The following is a 23,255-nucleotide window of genomic DNA, read 5'->3' as shown; positions in this document are numbered from 1 at the left end:
ATGTTTAGGTGTACACTATTGACTTACACAGTTTTTAGATTATCGCAGTGAATAAAGAAATTGTTTAGTTCTGGTAGTTGATTCTCTTGCATATCACTGCAATGAAAAAAAAAAATAATAATTAAAAACACAAACACACATGGCTTAATCAAATGTTTATCAACTCTTACATTATGTTTTGTTGCCTTTCTATATATGTAGAGTGTCCGAAATGTGACATCATGACATTCGTAATAATGAATTCGGCGGATTCAAGTACCAACAAATTTGACGAACTTGTTAAATATTTCTAGTGTGAATGTTGTTTGTCCAATAACAAAAGATTCAAAGACAGCTACTTTCTTGAAAAAAATAATGGACTTTTGTTTCACTGTACTATTTTAATATATAATGTAAGACCAACTCATAGTAGCTGGCCAATTTGAGATTGTATACATTATAAAATAACTGTAATCTACAATATTCATCTACTACTCTATTGAAAAGTTAATTGTACTGCAAAAATTTTCTCCTCACAAATATTCTAGACTCGGAGGGAGGTGGAATGATCTTCGAATCTGATTATTGTCGAGTAGTCTGTGAACAAAAAGGTGAAGAACAACAGATTCTTATAAAGTGATATATTAATATCAATATTTTTTATTCAATTGATTGTATCATGCATAGAAGGAAACTTCACAGTATTTTCTTAAATATTAAATTAATCTATACAAATTAAAGAATTTGATTTGTAATTCGTGATACATGGAGTGTAAGCTAGTGGCTGCATTGTACATTGCTACACAAGCTATGTGTGGCCAGAAACTGTATCATTCATGCTGCTGGAAACTAAATATAAGAAAGAAATAACCTACAATGTTCTCAGTTTGGTAAATCGTTCGAAAAAGTTGATGGGCACACATTTAATTGCATTCGATGAAAGGTATCTGCGCGGAAAGGAAAATGCATCAACTCGTGAGTAAAAGAACAAAGACGCCATTTAAGCCACTTTAAATGAGTGAAGTAAGACATAGGTTAACGTTCACTTCTGCCAAATTAATTCTGCTTGAGCCTGTGAGAGTTGTAGCAGGATTTTGAAATTTTACATATCATTCAGTGATCGTGTACTTCTTGACAAAAACTGCGTTCAGCAATTGTTATCAGAACAAACAAACTTCCCTAGAAGTAGAAAGTTAGGATGCATACAAACGTCACTAGAAATAGTTAGACTGCCTACAAACGTCACTATAGAAATAGTTAGTAAGGCTGCCTACAAACGTCACTAGAAATAGTTAGTTAGGCAGCCTACAAACTTTACTATAGAAATATACAGTTAGGCTGCCTACAAACGTCTCTAGAAATAGTTAGTTAGGCAGCCTATAAACTTCAATATAAATAGTTAGGCTGCCTATAAACGTCACTATAGAAATAGTTGGCTGCCTACAAACGTCACTAGAAATAGTTAGTTAGGCTGCCTACAAGCTTCACTATAGAAATAGTTAGTTAGGCTGCCTACAAAATTCACTATAGAAATAGAGATTTAGGCTGCCTACAAACGTCACTAGAAAAAGTTAAGCTGCCTACAAATGTCACTATAGAAATAGACGGTGCGGCTGCCTACAAAAGTCCAATATCGCTCACTCAATAATCAACGACGAAAGTTCCAGTTGATTGTTTGTTGAGTATTCCTCTTCTTCTCCTCTCGATTGACATAACGTAACTCTAGCTATTTAAACAGTTTAATTAATCGTAGCATAAGTTGAATCAAATACGTATAAATTGAAATGCTGGCAATGAAGGCAATTATTATGAGACAATTCTAATTCAAGCGCTCATCGGGATTTGAACAACGCCCCTGTGGCTGACACAAATATGATATATTTTATTCGACGTGTTCCTTGGCCAAATCATAGTAACCTCCAAACGCATGACTATTAATTAACACCTTGCTCCAATGAGCCAATCACAAGTGAAGCCAACGTACAACAATGGGCGAACGAACTGGTCGAACGAACTGGTCTCAGACTACAGTGCTCACACTTACAAGGACATTAAGTCCGATGACAGGTTTCTTGGCAAGGCAGGCAAACCTTTACCACTGCAATCAGCTATCCCGCTATAAGAGCAATCACAGACACCTGTTGGTCCACAAACTGGAATGTCTGTCGAGATATCGATTCACATGGTAAATAAAACAAAACTGTTAGCAAACTGTTTATCTACGAAGAGCCTGTGTAAATGAATGTGTAAAAGTATGAGAGGGCCTGACGTTTCGATCCTTCTAGGATCGAAACGTCAGGCCCTCTCTTACTCTTACTTTTACACATGAATATAGTTAGGACATATACTTGAGAACATGTCGAAGAATATACATACAGACTTGTGTTGTAGCACGAGAACAACAATAGGACTATACGAGCAAATGCACCACTTCCCTTGTTCTAAGCGCGAGTACGATTACTATACTAAACTATACTATACTGTACTATATTGTTCTATATAGGCTACATTGTACTGTACAATGCTATACTGTATTATATTGTACTGTATTATACTGGTTCAAGAGGAAATCAGAGGTAAGAAAAGAAGACAAAGTGTGATGCGGAAAACACCCACATTGAAAGAAGTACAATTAATCAACATTGTACAATTAAGAAGGAACTACCAACCCGATAGACCATAAAGTAGGCAATACTGACTTTTATAGAACACGTTTTCCATATTAGGAAGTCCGTGAGGGAAATTCCAGTTTGTGAGATCAACATCATATACTTTAATGATTGTAAGTAATATTTACATTTGACACAGCTACATTAGTCACGTTAAATCTCACACTGATTAAGTGTTTCTATAAGCTCCGTTGCTATCAAGCTATAGTACATATGCTTTTGGAATAAGTTTTATCTTATTGAAAAAACCTTTTTTTTATGTCAGTCATGGAAATGTTCTTCCATTTGTACGTGGAGAGGTGATATAGAGCTTTCATTTGCAAAACTACACAGAGTACCATTATGATGCGAATCAGAAGTGGATCAGATATATGGATACCCATCAGGATTTTATGAGTAGCCTATTCATTCCCCGCCAAAACATGAAAAGTCACACTGAGGGCAAAGTATGATATATCGGTATACACGATACCGTAATAACAAAACAGTTTATTGATAAAATAAGATGATACAGTGTTTGTATTATCTGCAAAATTGTCATGTTTTGTGCTGTATGACAAGCTCTAAGTCAGGAAACATTTTCAAAACCTAACTTGCAATATAATATATCAACATTTAAGGGTAATATCTTAAGACTTGTTCCTTTGTTTCTACAAGGAACATTCAATGTTAAAAAAATATTCGAATTATTCCACCCATACAGTATGACCATTGCATATGACAATCGTAAACACTGAAACACAGTCGACTTGCCAAACAGACCTGTTTTAAACATGAAATCTTAAGAAATAATAGAATTACAAAAGCTATCTGGCAAGTTTTGAGAAATGTACAATCTATGCGAAATACGTCACATTCTTCGGCTACATTTATCTTAACAGGTACATCAATCACTAATGATATCGCAAAATAATACTTTTCACTTTTGCGACAAGCCAGCATTCCCAGGAAAAAAAACTATGGAAACGTTAAAGCAACATGTATTGTGAAAGATCTCAATGGATTTCATTTAATATTCCTAAATTATCACAAGAATATCATTAACGATCTACCCCATCTTGATATTTCAAAAGATACAGTCCTGATGAAATCAACGCTTTTAACATGTTAAAAAGGTGCGCAACTTTAGACGTTTTCCCATCAAGGTGTAAGGTAGCTAAAATTATACCTATATCTTAAAGAATGGGTCCAAACTAGACGTGGAATTTGTAGACCAATATAAGTGGTATCCGTAGTTTCAAAAATCTTGAAGAAAAACATATACATGGATCTCTTTACTAATATAGGTTGAAAAATTAAATTAATAAGAGTTATATCACTATCTGGATTAATGGCAAAGCATTTCACGTGAGAAGTAATATTGAAAATTGACAGACGGTTGCATGTTAACAGATGACATAGATATGACAATTTTCAACTAGATTACCCGATACCATTCCACAATATATAGAGGTTTAGCCACAGGTATTAAAATCAGAGAATGCTGTATCAAATACACCTTACCTAAGAGCGGGCAGTCATCCTGGATAGCAGTTACTCGATTAACTGCCTGCATGGAACCTAAAATAAGAAAGTAACACAAAATGAGCATCGTTTCCACTAGTACTAAACCGCCAGTTCGTTGTGCACTGAGTGAATTGCATTCTGACAAAACACGGTTCTACGGTTGTTATTTTAATGTTCCATCCAAATGTGAAAGTGGTAGCTGCGTGATAATCATCACAAAACGAAAGAGGAACTAACTTATATCACTGCTGCTTCACCATAGTTGTATGGTGGGTTAAATTCAAATTTTCACTACGTTTTGGTATAGATGCAGCATAATTATAATCAAATAATCATCAGTAGTTAAGCTGAGCGACCACAAAGTTGCTTAAAGCGACCACAAGTTTTGGAGTATTATTCCTAGTTCTGTCATCTTTACTGATTGCAGTTTATTTCCAGTTTATAAAATGTCAACACTCGCAAACTTATTTGGCTACAAGCATTTGAAAACCCGACATTAAAAAGTTATTTTAGCCTGTATCTTTGCCGAGTATTTAGTTATTGACATTTCGTGAGGTGACAAGTTCAGGTGTCATGCACCATATTAAGAATTTAAATAAGGCTTGATCTGTATGACGCCAAATGAATTTGGCAGTCTTTCATTGTTGTTCTGTGTTGACTCAGTTAACCACGACTTGGATTGAAAGACAAGTTTGAACTTGAACTAGTGTGATCAAGGAAGTAAGTTAAACTCATAAAGAAAATCTAGACGATATAATATAGTGGGCATATCAAGTTTTCATTACCGTATTGCTCATTCTGCCACTGCATTTCCCTGTTTGCTTATGCATCGTACTTAGGAGTGCCCCAAGCCTATATATGGACCGGGGGGTGGTGGTATTTCAATTCCTCTCACCTTTTACTTCCTGTTTCTACTACTTTACACTCTGTTGTACTTTGTTTCAGCTTAAAAGTACCATGAAGATATTAAGAATTTCTTTACACTAAAACAATTTCTGAAAAGTATTAAATTAACTTATAACAGCTCGTAATATCAACAATATTCTGCAAAATATTTAAACTGTTGACATCTTTCCACGTTGGCAAATTCAACAATTTTTGAAGGAAAACAAGAGGTTCAAATGACAGTATATTAACGGTTTATCTCGCCATTTCAACAACTTTTATGCAAAATGTTGTGTTGTTGATTTCTTTATAAATGCGATAAAACAATATTTTTAAAACAGATGAAATAGCCACTTGTTACATCTCGTCACGTTAACCTATTTCGGCAATATTCAGGTTAGATATTTTAATCCTGATGGCACTGTTAAAATTGCCATATTTATGTGTTTATTGAAAATGAAATGAACGTTTTAAGGCAAGCCACACGTTAGAACATGAACTGCTTTTCCACCCAGAGTCTAAGTCCATAGTCTTGCATTCATTTCATTTATCTGTTTGTGTGTGTGTGTGTTTTGGGCCACAACAATATGCAATATACATATAGTTGAGAAGCATTGGGCCTTAGCAACACAGAACACACTTTAATACAGGAAAGGAAGAAAGAAATAAGGAAAATGTTTGGACCTCTGTATTCACACTAGTAGCAGTAGTAAGTTGAGTCTCGTCTATCCGACATGCTCAGTGATCAACCTCCTCCACGTATCACGATCTTGCGGAAGGTTTATTACTTCCTCGGAATGTTAATGTCCTTGAATTGCGACTTTATTTTTCCACGCAAGGTAGTCACGGGCCTTTCTACTGGTTTAGCAGTATGTCTCAATGCTTCTCTTAAATCAACCTCTGCTGGGGCATCCTCCTGGGGTCTTGCTACATGACCGAAAAATCTCAATCTTCTATGTGCGACTATGGATGACCAAGGTGTTTGGTTGGTTTCATTGTAGAGCTCATCGTTTGATAACCATTTGTTATTGGTCCATGTAATGTTGAGAATATTACGAAGTAGTCTCCTTTGAAAAGTGTCAATTTTGCGATCAAGATCCTTTGTTGTGCCTACAGTTCGCAATTGTACAAAAAATACTCTTTAATAAATTAGTAATACTTTGAGAAATTGGTAACATACCAAAACTTGTCGATATCAGTTAATTAATAATATGTATATAACAACACGACTTCTCTTATCAAACTTTTTTATTTTCAAATTCTTACTATCGTAAAAGAAATTCCGTACTTTGGAGACTAGTTCCTTTACTAAGTTTGGCAATTTAGGTAATTCATCCAACTTTGCTGTAATTAAATGATTCATACACATTCTGTGGAACCTTCTATCATATGGCACTTGTAAGTTTTCTTTTGGCTGTGACGTTGAGCTAAGAATGGGAGAAATTTTGCCCAATACTTGTCAAGCCTACACGCCTGCTCTTCGCATCTTCCAGTTCATCCAAAGATATTTTGGTAAATGCATTAACACACTCCACAACTTCCTGATATTTATATTAAATGTTTTACTTCATACTCAGTGCACCTAAGCATTACTGCGATATTTGCTATGAAAGTCTCTCCGTTGCATCTTTATAGGCACTTTTCCACATATTCTCATAAATATCCATATTCTCATAAAAGAAAAAGTATACTTTACACCTTTATAACGACAATTTACAAGATGGCGGCAGTTTAGTCACATAGTGCTTGTTTCTATATTTCTCGAAAACATCCGTTTATAACCTAAGACTTCATCTTATCCCTTTAAAGTGCATGAGATGAGTTTCGCAATTTTCAGGTTTCTACCTGCAGCGTCACGAATGCAACAAAACTAACACTTGCACATCTAACTCAGACGAGAACTCAGGTAAGAGAGGCCAAGGTATTGAGTCTTACAAAGATTAAGGAAACGCTAATTTTGCTCAGTCAAGTATAGCTGCTGTCACCCGTCCCACAAGCCCTGTTGTTAACCTTTGGCTCTCATATACTTTCGAGTATCTCGTACGTAACATCTTATTAAGTTGTCAATGAAGAAGTATAGATTGATCACTCGATGCATGCTATATGGCTATATCTTAAGGTTAAGCATTGACAAAGATATGCCACAACATGTAAATTCCATTTGTACATTATGAATACCATTGACCATTAAAATTGCTTCTTTGGAAATATTTACGCTTTCCCGTTGTAGATCACTGATTTGATCAACGGAGATATTTTATTGTAAGTTGATAATATTGTTTTGAAACCTAAGAAAGATGTACAAGTATATGTGCTATTGTATAGCATATACTAAATCGCTAGGTACTGACAAGAGTATAGTTTGTTCGACATCACCAGCTACATAATTATTTAGTACAACTCATTTATCCCCAGAAGGTAAGTTTATAAGTAATGACGACTTCTCCCAAAGGCAGAATTACGGAGTGTCCACGTGACACAAATTGCTGTCTACCATTTTAAATTCCTAAAATACATATAATATATATATATATATATATATATATATATATATATATATATATATATATATATATATATATATATATATATATATATATATATATATTCTTTGCTGCTCGAATTTCTGGAGTGACTCATGCAAATCGAATAATGTAAATTACAAATTGGCACTAACACAGTAACACATTAAATCCATTGTCACAGTATATACAGCACTCGGCAGTTTCGGTAGGGCCGATAAAATAATGTGTGGCTTTGAGTTCCGCTTTCGGATCTATTTTTGATGATGAATTAAACAATTACGTTTGGTTTTGCATAAAAGGTAATTTCTTGCACACGAAAGTGGGGGTGAGGGGGGGGGGGTAAAGGTATTTTCAGCCCCCAATATTTGCCAAGAAGTGGGAACCGCGGGGAGAATCTCGAAGTGGGTGCTGAACATATTCTTGATCGGTCCAATGCACAATATACTAATAATTTTAGGGGGAAAGAACTGTCTAGATGCGATTTATTGTTACCAGAGGTGTCAGTTTTGCTGATCTAGGATTTCCTTTTTGCTTAAATTTCAACGCGCCGCGCCAGCTGATGGTGGTGCACCGCCTAAATAGTGACGTATAAGCTTCAGTTGTACATCACCATACAAGTTCTTCTATCCGTCCTCCCTAAATTAACACACGTTCATTAATTGTTTAGTTGCAATTTAAAGCCTATATGGGTGTTAATTTTACCGATCTATGAGTACCTTTCATCGAAAATTTCGACGCTCCTTGCCAACCGATGACGGCGCTCCGCTTAGATAGTGACGTATAACAAAAGTTGTACATCACCATCTGACCATATGTTCTACTATCAATCCTCTTCAAATTTTTAAACGATAATTAACTATCTAGATGCAATTGCAGACATGAGATCCATATTTCAAGGATGGGTACATGCAGCTTAGAGCACTCGGGAAGTGCCGTTTGCGGCCATCTGGAGGGTTTGTAAAGCCAAAAACATTCTTAGACGCTCCGCGCCAACCGATGGTGGCGCTCCGCTTATATAGTCTTGCTGGCAGGTTCCCCCCCCCCCCCCACTTTCACAACTCAAATCCCGCCCCTGACCAGGTATGAGGTTATATCTCAGGTCACTAGCAGAGAAACAAAGGTACATAATAAATTTAAAAAACACGACTAATGGCAAAATTTAAATAAGATATAGTTGTGTTGTTACCAAGAAATTATAGGCTTATGCCCTAAGTGCACTTATGGCGAAAACACATACATATACACCCCACGCACGCGTCCATTTTCGGTAAAACTCGCCTTTCAGTAAAAACTCGAGGTAAAACTCACCTTTCCGTTCGTTTAATAAAATTATTATAGAAAGATTGCCTAGCAAGTTGCATGATAACTGCGGATAATACCTCCTATCCACAAAATGATCGCATTGTCTCCCCTGCCCCTCTTTCCCTTTCCTTGCCACCCTCACTCTCTGTCTTGACTGGTAGGCTATTACCTCAAAGGATATGATACATGGGGGAGGGGGAGGTACATAACCTATTTTCACAAGAAAATCGATAGCATGTTAGATATAGCGATAAATTGGTATATGTCATGTCTATATTAATGAACACAAAGTTTATCATATGAGCTCATGATATGTGCTTACGTCAGTGTTGAGGGCAGTGTCGTCAGTGTTGAGGGCAGTGTCGTCAGTGTTGAGGGCAGTGTCGTCAGTGTTGAGGGCAGTGTCGTCAGTGTTGAGGGCAGTGTCGTCAGTGTTGAGGGCAGTGCCGTCAATCCTCTGTCAGTGCAGTTGATCAGTTGAGGAAACGAGCAGTTACAGACGCCAGGCTCCGTCCACATACTTGTATGTCTACAGCAGTATACGTGTGTCGAAACAAACAGAATTATAAATCCTGTCTGTGTTATATCGGCAGAGGGAGAGGAAGAATGATCAAACTGGGAGGAGGGACGGGGGCAGAAACGTCGAAGACAGGGCAAAAAATTGATTTGAGTGGGGTAAAACCACAAAACCTAAATTTACTTTACCCAGTACCTTACCGGTGCTGCATACCGGACGTCATATGCAACATTATATGTATAGGATTGTATAATGTATCTAGGTGGAGAATTTGGTGATGCAGTTTGGTGAGAGAAAAATGTTTAATGATGTTTTCGTGATGAGATTCTACCATACTGACTTTTCCTAAATCTTGGTGATGGCATACGGAATTGTAAATTACGGCATGGTTATCTTGTCAAATTGCATGGAAAATTGTGAGGTTAATAACCTGCCACTCTTATTATTGTATGGAACATCGAGAATGGGGGTGTTACTTTTGCCTTCCCGGCTCTAATGAGCATTAAAAGTTAAGGCAGATAAAAGTTACAAAGTTAAGTTGAAGGTTTACAGTCTTGTTTGAGGCAAGGACTATACTCATATATCAGATACTCTTACTTCAAAGCTATTAAACTAAGTCATATCTTTTGTATTCCCGTTTAACAACAAACATGGAACTTGAATGCAATGTTTTCTTTGCGAATACAATATTCACCTGCAAAGTGAGTCCAACCCCGTCCTCTGGAAATTTGTTGGCAATAATTAGACTTGCACCACAGATAAGTTTGATCATTACAAGGTATATATTATAATTCTTTAGCACGATGAGTATTTCTTTAACATTTACCAATGTTTTCTAATGCACCGCAATATCAGTAGCTACCGACCGATAATTGATTCACCCCCTAATTTGCTGAATCCCTGATGGACTCACCTGAAGTAACACATTCATCCTTGCCTAAAGCTCCTATCTCCACCAGAGAATATAGACCAACCAAGTAAAGCCAGACCAACATGATGTGAATATCAAGGGGGACAATGGACTAACATCCTTCACTACTTTCAAAGATTGTCGCTTGTTTGATGGTAAAAAAAAAAGATGAAACAATTATATTTATCTTGCGTTACAAGTATAACACAGTTTACTGAAATATTTCAAAAAGTTGCACAACTTCTGACTTTGTTCATCCTCTTCCTTATTACATTTTACTTTCGGTTTCGAGTACTTAACGTAATGATTTCTATTCAAGTATTTTCCTTTTAGAGCAACTAGTTGTGCTTTTGTCGAAATGACTATTTTTACCCCGCTATACGACAATCAACACTAGAAACCGATGTTAACGAATGCGGTTGTTTCTGCCATGAATGTAAACAATGGATGCTTAATCGTCATCAGAGCCTGTTGGAGGGGATCGATTAGTGCCTGGGCTTCAGCCCCGAGCTAGCAGTGTTAATTAGGGGGCTCAGGAAATATGAAGAGGCACAAGCAAAGTGTTGGAAACTATAGTCATTCTGAAATTGTTATACTAGATGCTTAAGTAAAAGAAATTAGAAAAGTACAAAATGGGAGAGGGAATTGGCGGTGATATAGAATAGTCTTAGGGCCCGATCGAACTTGCCCTCGATACCTCTGAAAGCCTATAATAGTAGTTATTACACATAGGTCGATGTTATACTATGCTTGCAGCACATCATGGTACGACGTACGGCTATCTCGGACTGAACAAAGTTGCTTATATAAGAATGTGGAGAAACATCATCACGTGACTACAGGCAAAGAAGTATTATCGTCTGAAAGCAACTTCTGATTAAACTGAAGGAAAAGTTTGATAGAGTTCCATATTATGCGACGGAAAATTGACAAGAACGAGTTGAAACGTTTTCATTCCACTTGGAAGATATCACACACTTGTAATATTTATTCGAAATCCGGACTAACGACTTGAGAAAGTCATGAGCTTCATGCCACTTACCCTTGAAATTGAATGATTCTCTTTGATGTTACAAAGTCCGAAGTTTTAGTACGGAAACCGCAACCAGCTGATTTAATTGGTAAACAAACCCTCCTTGTTTCTTGGTAAAATGGAAAACTTTGACCTTTAAACCAACCCGAAAAGTAAACTATGCACGTCCACTTGAAAATCCATCAATTGACCTACCATAGAGATGCATCCTACACTTGGCAAAACAAATAAGAACATAGTACTGTTTTCATATACTATCCATATACAATTTTTTTTTTTTTTTCAAAACGATCTAAACATGGGAGGACCTTTAGTAAACTAGTGTTAAAATGTGACTATTTGTGGAAATCTTTTCGGATTGAACTATGGGCACTCATCATATAATTGCGTTTTGTGAAATAAATATTGGCATATACCTTGCAAAGTGTTGGTAGCTATTGACTCTCATTTGTGCGATTGTTATCATTCATTGTAGTGAGGAAACAAAAGGAGACAAATTCCCAAAGACATTTCAGAGTATTATGTTTATATTTATATATATATATATATATATATATATATATATAAATAATATATATTTCAGAGTGTACATTTATGCTTAAATACTGCCTCAAGAAACCAACAAATGTCTGCGGGGGCTACATCCCCTGCACTGAGCCCCCACCAGGACCCTGGCCCCTGCCAATAACAGAGTACAGACACCTCCCCCTCCCGCTCACACAAACATACCCTTTTCAGACCTGCTGAGATAGTTGCTTTTAAAGATAGGCTGCCAAAACGACTTTGAAGTAAGTCTAATTAAGTTGCAAACCTAATGATCTCTAACAGGAATATGATTAACGAAGCAACCTACTGTCAGGTGATTCTAAAAACCTACTCAATCCACTGCCACGATCGATTAAGACTGTACAGATGGGTTCGTCAAGTCTGGTAAATTATTAGCCATATATTTATATAAGCAAATTATGAACAGAAACTGCATGGAAAAGAGAAAGACAAATAACAGAGTAGCTAGAAAACTGCAGGAAAAAGATAATTATCTGACAGGGAATTCTGCACCAGCAAAACCAAATCCCTTGCAACCAAACATTGCTGAACCTATGTAAGATGCTTTAAATAACTTAAACAGCCAATACTTATGGTAAACCAATTGACTTAGTCTTCAGCTTGACTTCAATGTTAGTATCTCAGTTGCCATTTTGCTCCTTCATAACCTTCCTCACCCCAACCACCCTCACCCCAACCACTCTACTCCGCCTCTTCCTCACCCCGACCACTCTCCTCCGCACCCTTAACCGTGACTTCCCTTCGTCTTCTCGCAGGTCTATTACGATTGATTGGACTTTCCTTCCAAGAACAGAATGACTGGAGAGAGAAGAAACCTCCAAAAATAGTCAGAGAAAGATGAGAAGAACACACTTATATGCAAAGATATGATATCTCTTATTCATTGCCACATGAGCTGTTCATACAGGAATAGACACGATAAGGGGAAATACAAGGTGATATGCTGAATTGTAAAAAACTTTCCATGGTTGCCCTCTGAGACAACCAAAAGTTAGTTGTGAGTAAAATAGCAAGGTTGATTGTTCTACGTGATTAATGTGTCATGTAAAGTATAACGTAATTATTCAGTTGTCCAACAAGAAAATCAAGCCATCTCAGATGACCCAACAACGCTTGAACATCAGTCCAGAGATGTTCAGGGGTGTTCAAGCAGGTCTAGGATTCAGGGTTTTTTGCACTCTACACTATAAATCTATTCCGAGTCACTACTGCTGGTGACGTAATCTCCAACCAATGAAATATTCACATTCCCCGTAGAAGACATTTGTGCTGTTTCTGTCGTGCTCCTCACATCCGGACATTTATTGTCCGGTCGCTCAATCACTGTACTCAGTCCATTCACTGTTACATTATCGATTTCACCATTGTCCAATTCTACAGGGCTAACTCTTGAGGTTAAATCAGAATTCCGAGGGGCTGCTACGAAAGATGACGAAACGTCAGATTTAGAGAAAGTCGATGAAAGTTGATGGTCTCGTTGGTTTGCAGGATGAGTCCTAAGGAATTTGTCATCATTCGGTCTGTGATCATCGTCACCTTCCACACCCTTGGAGGATGACGAGTTCGTCAACTCATCCAACCTCTCGTGGTTCAGCGAGACGTTCGTCTTGGGTTGAACCTCCTCCGTCGCAACAGGTTCGTCTCCTTCATGACATTCGACTCTCTTAGAATCGCTCTTTCGTCTCTTCACCAGGACACTGGATACAGCCTTTCTCTTCCTTTTCGCGGTATCATCATCAAAGATGCTAAAACCCGCAGGATTTGCCTTTGCTGCACTTTCGAGTTGCTTGTTTAACCTCTTGAGCGTCAATGTTTTGCTATCTACTCGATCTACGGGTGATAGTTTGGAGTCGGACGGTGGTACAAAAATGGACTGATTTCGGATTTCTGTTCTTTTCTTCAGTTGCTTCTCATCAAAACCTGTTTGGCAGACAGATAATGCAAGCATTTAAAAATCAATGCCAAGTTTGAAGAGAAACTTTTGACTTCTAAAGTAAATCAATGTTGGTGTAAATCATACACATTCATAAGGCAAATAAATGTTTTGATTAATCTAATGTCAATATCTTTTCATAATTATAAGCAATAATTATGCCACGGGTCTCAAGTAAACTAAAAGGGGAAAGAAATTTAGGGATACCAAAAAGTCTGTTTTCTAAAAATCCTGTTACATATTTAATTCCAGAACTCAATCACCCACTTTCCTTATAGTCTCCCCCCCCCCCTTCCTTTTTTGCAAATGTTGGATTGCTTCCAGTGAAAATTGTTGTTACTTTAAACTTTAAAGTTTCACTTTAAAACCTGGACAAGAGCAACAAAACTTTTTTGTTCTTTTCCTGTTTGTGTATAACTTCCCAGTCAGTAGTCCGTTTTTTATTTACTTCAAAAACTTGTGAACAATTCCAAAGAATTTTACATTCTAATTGATTAATTCCAACACTCTCAAGATGTTTTTGCAAATCATTATAAATCCTTTTCTGTCTTTTCATATTCTTACTTCTGTTTCCTACATATTAATGGAATGTATCATTTTCAAGGAAATGACCAAGGAACCCTGAAACAGAGAAGACATAAGACAAGAACATCATGACAGAAAATAACTTGAAAATTTGACAGACTGGTACAAATAGCAGACTGATTGCCATTAGCACTGCCTTACACCGTGACGACATAAAACTATCTCTTACTGTCAACAGATCTGTACTTCAAAAGAGCTGCTAGCTTCTTATCGTCCTCTGTCTCTGGAACTAAATCAATTTCTAAAGATGATTTCACCTGCAAGTCTCTGTCTTTGGATTCTTCTACCTGCAGATCCTTCTTCTCTTTCTGCAAAGAATACAACGATGAAGCTAATAATAATAGAAAAAGGATCTTGTGAACCTTTTACCAGGGATGAGAGGACAATGACAAGAAACATCAACATTTCCATTCCTCGTAATCTAGCATATTTGCCTGTACTTGAATTCTAGCATATTTGTCTGTCATTGTATTCTAGCATATCTTTCTGTCCTCATAGTCTAGCATATATGTCAGTGTTTTGTATCTGCCTGTCCTCATATTCTAGCATATTTTCCTGTGCTCGTATTCTAGCATATCTGCCTGTGCTCGTATTCTAGCATATCTGCCTGTCCTCGTATTCTAGCATATATGACTGCCCTTGTGTTCTAGCATATTTGTCTGCCCTTGTATTCTAACATATTTGCTTTTCTTCGTTTTCTAGCATATCTGCCTGTCCTTGCATTGTAGCATATCTGCCTGTACTCAAATTCTAGCATATTTGTCTGTCCTCGTATTCTGGAAAATTTGTCTGCGCTCGTTTTGTAGCATAACTGCCTGTCCTTGTATTCTAGCATATTTGCCTGTACTAAAATGCTAGCATATTTGTCTGTCCTCGTATTCTAGCATATTTGTCTGTACTCGTTTTGTAGCATAACTGCCTGTCGTTGTATTCTAGCATTTTTGCCTGTACTCAAATGCTAGCATATTTGTCTGTCCTTGTATTCTAGCATATTTGCCTGTACTCAAATGCTAGCATATTTGTCTGTCCTCGTATTCTAGCATATTTGTCTGTACTCGTTTTGTAGCATAACTGCCTGTCCTTGTATTCTAGCATATTTGCCTGTACTCAAATGCTAGCATATTTGTCTGTCCTTTTATTCTAGCATATTTGTCTGTGATCATACTCACTCCAATGGATTTATAAAGTTACTACTACATTTTGGAATAAATCTACTTTACTGTATATACTAAGGCAAGATCAAGAACTTTCCATCAAGCTTAGAGCCTTGTACTGTTTACTCATATTCCTACCAAGGGGAATTCTACTTGTATTCAAGCTGTTTTACTATCACACATCAAGACTGCCTAACTTTTTGCTGAAGTTAGAGAAGCATTTGCATATCAACTCTTTGCATAAATCTAATTATAATATAGCTCAAATGGCAATGTCTGTTCATTGCTACTGTATCAAATAATTCAAGAATCTTTATTGGTATTTGAATCAGCAATTTACTCATGTAAACAAGATTGCCAGGTGACAAATTCATCAGAAATTGAATATGTGATTAGACATTGAGCAAAACAAAGGAGGATGGGAAATTTAGCAGATAAGATTTGAACTTGTACTTGGAAAGGTACTTGCAATAGTTGATAAAACTGATGCAAACTAAAAACCATCAAGACACGCTACTTCATACTCAGCCAAACCATTGAACTTTCAAGGTTGCCAGGTGACAAATTCATCAGAAACTCAAGGATAAATACCCTAAATTTGGCACGCAGCATCCTGTTCTGCATGTAATCATCATGCCAGCCAGATTGGACATCCACGAGTTCTGATAACGTTGGGGCAGCCTTCTGCAGCTTCTTCTTGTCTTCCACGCCATGTTCTAATTTAAACATCGCATCAGCCGCTAACTTCTTCACTACCTGGCGATCTGTTACAAAAAATTATTAATAATAAGTAAAATAAAATATAAAAAATGCTAACTTTAAAGCGAAACACTGTCAAATATGAAAACCTAATATTTAATTCAGATTCCAATTGCTCGAAAGCGAATCTTGAAAGAGCATTTACTTACTATATTTTGATAATCACAGAGCTTTGACTTGGTTTGGGGATCAGGTGTTTCAAATCCTAAGCATTTGACATTAAAATTTTTATTAAATGATGGATAGAAACATGGTCAATTATCTAAATTATCTCTGAAAACAGTTATTTCTCAGTGTGGTACAACAATCACCTTCAGTCAAAACCTGTTCGTTTTCTGCCATATCCCACTTTTCATTCTTCCTCTGGGCACCAAACATGATTTTGTAGTTGCAGTTCATTGGGTCCGTCTCAATTTCAAAGTAGTTTTCACAGAGGTGGCACTTCATCCGAAACCTGTAGATGGGCGTAGAATAGTAATAGCCCATCTTCCTCTTCTCTGCATTGTATCGGACACCTGTGGGTCAGATTTAGGTTGGTAAAAGTTAGGTTCCTTATTCCCTTAAATTTGGAACAGAAAATATGTGGACATACGTAGCTCAGTTAGACCAATGTGAAAAGGGCAGCAAAATTGTCTCTGGAACTGTTGATGTCTTGTATCTTTAAATTCAAAAAAATATTTTGAAAATGAGTCATGGGTAAACAGGTTGAAGTAGAATTTAAGAGAGGTTGTTATTGGGTAAATTACTCAGAACCATTACATTTAACCAGAAAGTGCAATTTGTCAGAATTTATTTCGATAAGTTTGCCAACAAGCACACTGGTATATAGGGTAAGTCATCAGTCATCGTCATACATACCTTTCATATTGGGCAATACTATTTATGTCTCAATCCCAAAATGGAGCTTTATTCCAGACACATCAGAACATCATTCATGTTGCCAAAATATTCTGCTACAGTTCTAACACCAGCCTGCATGATCTGGTATAAATTTATCAACAGCTTTTGATTCGCAAGGCTCATGGCAAGCGGAAACCTTTTTACTGTAAGTTTAGTTTAGTTTAGTAGAAAAAAAGGATCAGTAGGGACACTCAAGTCCCCATCAAGGACCCTATAGGAGAAAAACAACTGAAGACACAAACACTCAGACCCGATTACAATGCTTAATGTGCTTGTCCAAAGCGTTCTTAAACCCATTCACACTACTTGCAAGTACAACTTTCTCAGGCAAACCGTTCCACTCATTCACAACCCTATTAGAAAAAGAGTTATGCCGAATATTAATCCTACTTTGTGACTTTTGGATTTGGAGTTGGTGTATGTCATCAAATTATGAGATACTCGATACAGCTTGATGTGATGTCAAGAATGTACATAAGAAACAGGTTTGATCTAAGATACATAAATAAGAGAATTTCCTTACCCATCGCAATGTGGATTTTACAACCCTCGCACCAAATGTCGTAGGGCATTTCAAATCGGATGACCAGGATACCTTGGTCAATCTTCTTGGCTCTCTCTCGTAATGCATGAGTGTTATGGTATTTGTCCAAGTTTTTGTGTTTTCTTGGATCAAAGTCTGGGGGATAGTATTTATTGACTTGTTTTCTTTCAGCCTGAAATCAAAAGAAACAATTCAGAATGCAGCCAACTATCTAAACAGTAACTTGAGACCTTTACAATTATAAATCTCATTCTGGATATATATCTGATCAAAGTAACTGTGAAATCACATAGTTGAAAGAGAAAACTAGACTACAGAACAAAAATTAAAACTATTGCCTTTACTGTTTAAAAATATAGACAAGGGGAAAAGTACCTATTTCACAAATGCCAGAAGAACATACAGTAATCATCCTGCTGGAATTTGCATTCATTTTTCATGAACTGTTTATTAGATCACAACATTTGTGACATGATTAAAATAGGTGTGATGTCATAGCAGCACACTAATAAATTTATTTTATGTTTTTCTTCATTTTTGTTTCACAATTTTCTGCTTCAAAATTGGGATCCATATTTCAGTATGAATACACTGCTGTCATTTATATATTGTAAGCTTCACAACACTTTGGGTATAGATGGAAAAAAATTAAAAAGTAGGAAAGCAAAACAGTTTCTTCTCGGTGTGCAGTATCACATCAATTTGCTTCAAGTTCACTGTTAATAATGTTATTGTACCAAACTATGACTGTATGACAATTTCAATAAGGCCAATTTCATAAGGGAGAATGCCATCTAAGAATTGGATGAAAACTTCACCAGCATTTGTTATCATACTATGTATGCTATAAATGTTGTTCTGGACTATCATCTTAATTGAAATATCGTTTGTTAGTTTAGGATCGCGTACAATAGTTACACTTAAGCTAATTAGGCCTTCTTCTGGTTAGGCCTTCGTGACGTTAGGCATAAACATGATATCCTACAATCCTAGGCTAGGTCTAATAGTAATAACGTTAGAACTTAGTGAGGCCATCCTCAATTCGATTATATGTTATTGCCAATGTTGCTAAATTTTGATACTACAATAGACTCTCACAGTCTCACAAAACTTACCATTTTGCTACCTAAATGAACGCTGTAGTTGTTTTTGTGACAATTTCAGAGTAACCTCGCACAACTGGACCAAGAAAATATTCTCCCGGAGTTAGCTGACCATTCTCGGTTTACTCATATGCTATATTGAGCTAGAACGTGTAGCCTGTCTATTTACTTTCCTACGGAAGCGTAATGCTAACACTCATAAAAAGTAGTGCGATAGAAATTCGAAATTGCGAGAAACTTTTCTTAATTTCGAGAATAGTGTTTCGCAAAGATTTGGATGTTTAGTGGCTAACGGTACAGTAATGCTGTCACTGAGAAAAATATATTCTTAATCTCTAAGGCAGTGCATCGGCATATGTGTTGTTTTTGTTGCAGACTATGGAAGCGTAAACTGCCACTCACAACAATTAATTCTTAATTTCAAGGTTTTCCTTGATATTGAAACATTATGTATGTTTTGTCAGTTAATAACTGTTAATAGGCCAGTTAATTACCTATAGGGTCCTTGATAGGGACTTGAATGTCCCTCCTGATCGTTTTTTTTTTTTTTTTTCTACTAAACTAATAGTGCACAGGACCCCACTGAAGTTTGGGTCAAGACCTTGATACATGGTAGGCATATGTACCATGGCTTGCCAGAAAACAAAAGAAATGTTTGGGGAAACGTCCTTGAGCACTTCGATGGAACCTGGATACATCTTTCCTTGCATAAGAGCTCATTCCCTTATGTAAGTCATTGAAGGGGTGGGGTGGGCTGTGGAGGGGGGGGTAGATAAGCATTTGCAATACACCCCCTCCACCATTGAAATCCTGCATAGCATTGCATGCTTTGATGTGTGATTGTGCAATCTCTGATTTTGATCAAAAACTAGCTTGAAGTGTTGTTAGCAAGCAAAACAGCTTATTGCATTCAGTTGGAAATATTTATACTCCAAATATAATTCCTTTTGAACATGTTGAGATTCATTCCTTAAGTTGGTATTAATTATGATTTTACTTTATTCAAAAATGTTGTTGTCCGAACCAGAGGCGTTGGAAGAGGGTTCAATCTGGTTGGTTCAAACTTTGAGTACCAGTGGAACATATGACTTTGGTTTGAGAAAACAAACCACAAATCACTTCAAAATGTCTTCTGTTTTCTTATTTTTTTGTAGCACAATGGCACTTTCCACTTAGGGGTGTTCTTAATGTCTCAACAACAGGCCAACTTCAAAGAATGAAAATGGCATTTTCATTTAAGTTCTAAATAGGGTACTTGTCATTAAAAATGAATGGGCACTTATAATATGATAAGGGGGCACTTTTCAGCTTTCAGAAAACTAGGGGCATATCAAGAACAATCAGTAAAACCATAAAGCGAGCAAGCTTAGTGATTCCTCTCCAGTTTATTTGAGAACCTAGTTAATATTACAATGCATACTGTATTTTAAATTATGACAATTGCTGACACTGGACAGGAAATGTGAATCTAAATATCAAATACAATGTTCATTGAACATTTACATTTGGAGTTATTACGCTCGCAATGCTTTCAGACTTTGCCTTCAGTTGGTCTCAGCTGACCTTTAACCTGGAGTACACATTATGGGGTGCTTGTACATGTTGTACTCAGTACTATGCTTGTACAGTTCAAGTACAGTATGAAATGCAATCAAGTTTTACCTTTGGAGTTACCTTGTTAACAAGGTTTCAGACTTTGACCTATGCTGACCTTTGACCTCCACTTTTTGAAAGGGTTCTTTTACTTACAACTTAGGTAAATACATGCTGTATACCATGTATGAACTTCATATATTTGTTTATAGTTTACAAATAGGTGTCACACACACACAGACACATGTGCAAACTCAAGCACATGTACACCATCAGCACAGATTCATTTTTTCTAGCAAGGAATAAATAAATAAAAGAATTTGCTTCTCATTCCTTTACGTATACATGAAAAGCTTCAGCTGGAAAAAAATCAGTCATGAAAATATTTGCATTTTGTCTTAAGTATTCCACTATCTCTTTGGACAAACATGTATCATAAAATATTGCAGACAAAGTCACTGGCTATAATCACTGTCCATTATATTGTACAATAGAGTCTTCATAAAGTGATTACTTAGTCCTCTAAAATAATTTTGACAATCTTCATAAGTTTCACCCAGTTGTACGTAGTACTTGTATCAGGTGGAGGGTAGATCAACCCAAGGGTGTATGTCAGCCCCAAGGAGACAATAGCTCCCACAGATAGGCATATCCTCAACGCACGGAACCAGGATGGTGCTGTCTTGACTTTCATATCGGAACGCCATGCAAATGTAAGACCTGCCATGAGCATTAGTGTACCAAATTCTGGTGTCATCAGAAGCCCAACCCATGCAATGAGTGGTGGTGTCACACTGTATCCAAGGTTCCTCCAATTGGACGGTGATGCTTTATTGTCTAAAGAATATCCCCAGTGGATACCGCCAAGAAATGACAAAATGGTGGCACCATACGTCACCTGCATAATTGCGAGGAGTGGGCTGTAAGACAGGGAGCCGAGGCAGAACAAGGCAGGAACAACAAAGGGTATCAGACCAGCAAACCCTAAGTAGAGTGCAGGTGCAGGGGCTTCCTGCAGGCGAGCATGGAAAGCTTTGATACGAGATTGTTTTTTCTGTGATCCATCATTTGAAGCTCGGCGGAAACACTGATATTGCATGGTAGGATAACACTGCTCTACAATTCTTGTGGACAAACATGTAGTTGTACATTGTTTCATCTGTGTGTTGTGGAGAATCCATGCATTAGTCACCTTAAATTTTGGAGAAGGGAACAGTCCTGTGTGTATTGGTTTTCCAAAGGATGCACAGGGTGATAGCTTTTGAAAAACAGCATGGGATCTTCTTATTAAAACTTGTAGAAACATCCTGTGCTGAGAGTCAGGCACTTGTCAAGCAGGAGTCAGTTTGATACAGGAATGATTCCTAGCTTCTTGCACTTTCACCAGCAAATCACAGAGAATTTCTGTAGCAAAGAAACAAGAATTAAGGGAAGATAATAAATCATATGATGTTACTATCAAACAGGCTATTAAGTGAATGTCACAGTTTTTTAATTGACAATATAGGCCTACTGTATTCCTCTTTTGTCTACCTCTCTTAGATTTTGGCCTGTAAGATTGAAGATGAAAGCAAATAAACCACTTTATAATTAGGCCACAGGCATGACAGGACCGAAACAACAGCACTAGGGAGAAGATGTATCACATTTACAGGGAGTCTCTATCCTACTAAGTTAGGCCTGCAACTGGAAGTGACCTACAGAATCAAAATAAGAAAAATCGTTTTCAGTTCGTACGTTGCCAGGAGAGAAATAGGCGACCTTTTCCATATTTAAAAAAAATATCATTCACATTGTCTGAACCAAAACAGGTACACTAAATAGTAGCATATTGTAGGCAAATAGTAGCATATTATGAGTATCAGTTCATCAAATGTGCGGACATTCTTTCGCAGAACCGATACTTGTTCAAATATATTCGCAAACTAGTCATATGTCGTTTATTACATTTTAAGGCAAACTAGTCATATGTCGTTTATTACATTTTAAGGCATTTGCAAGTAGTTCTTGTACTAGATCTACCATGGTTACTAGGAAGAAAACTGAATATTACCCAACACTTAATTGAAATCTGACAAGATTTCAATCTCGAACAATAGCGCCAACCGGCACGATTAATACGCGATAAGGGTCCCGTGTACATATGGATTTGACAGAGCCGTGTGTATATGGCTAGCTGTACGCATCTAGGCTTCGATTTCTTATACTGCCCTTACATAATTTACTTGCTAGTAAACAAAAATTGACTGGCTGCTCATGCACAATTTTAACGGCGACTTTCCCGCTCAAATATTCGACTTTTTATCTCCATATATTGTCATCGACAATTGTATTAAGCTTATGTTTCGATTCAATTCCGAACACCAGCTCGTCACCGTTCGTTCCATTGAAGGGCCAATTAATTAGACAGAAAACGTATAATACATGGGGGCGCAGCTGTAGGCCTATATGAACTGGTTCCCTTTATTGTTTTGGTGTAATTACTACTTCATATTGAATGCCCCAAATCCAGTATATGCTTTGCTCATTATTCTCATCAATAATAAAAGAGAAACCGGTCCACGATAATCCATGGAACTGTGTGATATATGTTCTTTTTCCGTTTCGATCTCGCACCACCCCCCCCCCCCCTCCGGCCTTCTTTCCACTCCACTGTATACTCCAGTGACGGACGTGTAGGCCTACTTAGAGCAATATGTAAGGGCACAATTAAACCGGTGGAGTTTTGTGGATGCATCGGTGACACAGATGCAACATTCCTAATGTGTTTATTTTACATCAAAATTGTACC

The 23,255-nt window shown here is 37.0% G+C and overlaps 3 protein-coding genes across 5 annotated transcripts in view; all 3 read right to left on the bottom strand.

Annotated features, from left to right (window-relative positions):
• LOC139974473 (cysteine repeat modular protein A-like) overlaps positions 1 to 11,840 on the bottom strand; it is a 78,108-nt gene extending 66,268 nt beyond the window's left edge. The window contains exons 1-6 of one of the 2 annotated variants that reach the window (XM_071981670.1): positions 10,297 to 11,840; positions 4,152 to 4,208; positions 2,024 to 2,141; positions 855 to 926; positions 517 to 576; positions 28 to 96 (exon numbers count right to left, since the gene is read on the bottom strand). In XM_071981670.1, coding sequence (XP_071837771.1) covers positions 28 to 96; positions 517 to 576; positions 855 to 926; positions 2,024 to 2,141; positions 4,152 to 4,208; positions 10,297 to 10,378 — 458 coding nt within the window. In that variant the 5' untranslated portion in view covers positions 10,379 to 11,840. The remainder of the gene's footprint in view (positions 1 to 27; positions 97 to 516; positions 577 to 854; positions 927 to 2,023; positions 2,142 to 4,151; positions 4,209 to 10,296) is intronic. The other variant, XM_071981655.1, reaches the window with a different exon arrangement.
• A 28-nt stretch (positions 11,841 to 11,868) lies between these two features.
• Positions 11,869 to 19,036, bottom strand: LOC139974512 (probable splicing factor YJU2B). The gene is made up of 6 exons (XM_071981714.1): positions 18,884 to 19,036; positions 17,748 to 17,940; positions 16,636 to 16,839; positions 16,157 to 16,329; positions 14,581 to 14,719; positions 11,869 to 13,813 (listed from the first exon to the last, which is right to left on the bottom strand). The coding sequence occupies exons 1-6, from the start codon at positions 18,884 to 18,886 to the stop codon at positions 13,086 to 13,088; spliced, it is 1,440 nt and encodes a 479-aa protein (XP_071837815.1). The 5' UTR covers positions 18,887 to 19,036; the 3' UTR covers positions 11,869 to 13,085.
• A 1,200-nt stretch (positions 19,037 to 20,236) lies between these two features.
• On the bottom strand, positions 20,237 to 22,670 carry LOC139972678 (transmembrane protein 69-like). Of its 2 annotated transcripts, none has more exons than XM_071979195.1 (2): positions 22,518 to 22,670; positions 20,237 to 21,868 (listed from the first exon to the last, which is right to left on the bottom strand). In XM_071979195.1, the coding sequence occupies exon 2, from the start codon at positions 21,768 to 21,770 to the stop codon at positions 20,979 to 20,981; it is 792 nt and encodes a 263-aa protein (XP_071835296.1). In that variant the 5' UTR covers positions 21,771 to 21,868; positions 22,518 to 22,670; the 3' UTR covers positions 20,237 to 20,978. The 2 variants fall into 2 exon arrangements, with proteins under 2 accessions (XP_071835296.1, XP_071835297.1); XM_071979196.1 differs by lacking the exon at positions 22,518 to 22,670 and adding an exon at positions 21,998 to 22,278.
• Between the last annotated feature and the right edge of the window lie 585 nt (positions 22,671 to 23,255).

This window comes from Apostichopus japonicus, chromosome 2 (assembly GCF_037975245.1).
Source record: "Apostichopus japonicus isolate 1M-3 chromosome 2, ASM3797524v1, whole genome shotgun sequence".
NCBI classification, from domain to species: domain Eukaryota; kingdom Metazoa; phylum Echinodermata; class Holothuroidea; order Aspidochirotida; family Stichopodidae; genus Apostichopus; species Apostichopus japonicus.
This window is presented reverse-complemented; position numbering and strand designations above follow the sequence as displayed.

Coding starts and splice junctions, on each gene's coding strand:
- LOC139974512 (XM_071981714.1), bottom strand. Junction 16,840..17,747: donor TAAAATCCACATTGCGATGG/GTAAGGAAATTC, acceptor TCTGACCCACAG/GTGTCCGATACAATGCAGAG. Junction 14,720..16,156: donor TGCTGCGTGCCAAATTTAGG/GTATTTATCCTT, acceptor TATTCTTTGCAG/AAAGAGAAGAAGGATCTGCA.
- LOC139972678 (XM_071979195.1), bottom strand. CDS start 21,770: ATGTTTCTACAAGTTTTAATAAGAAGATCCCATGCTGTTTTTCAAAAG.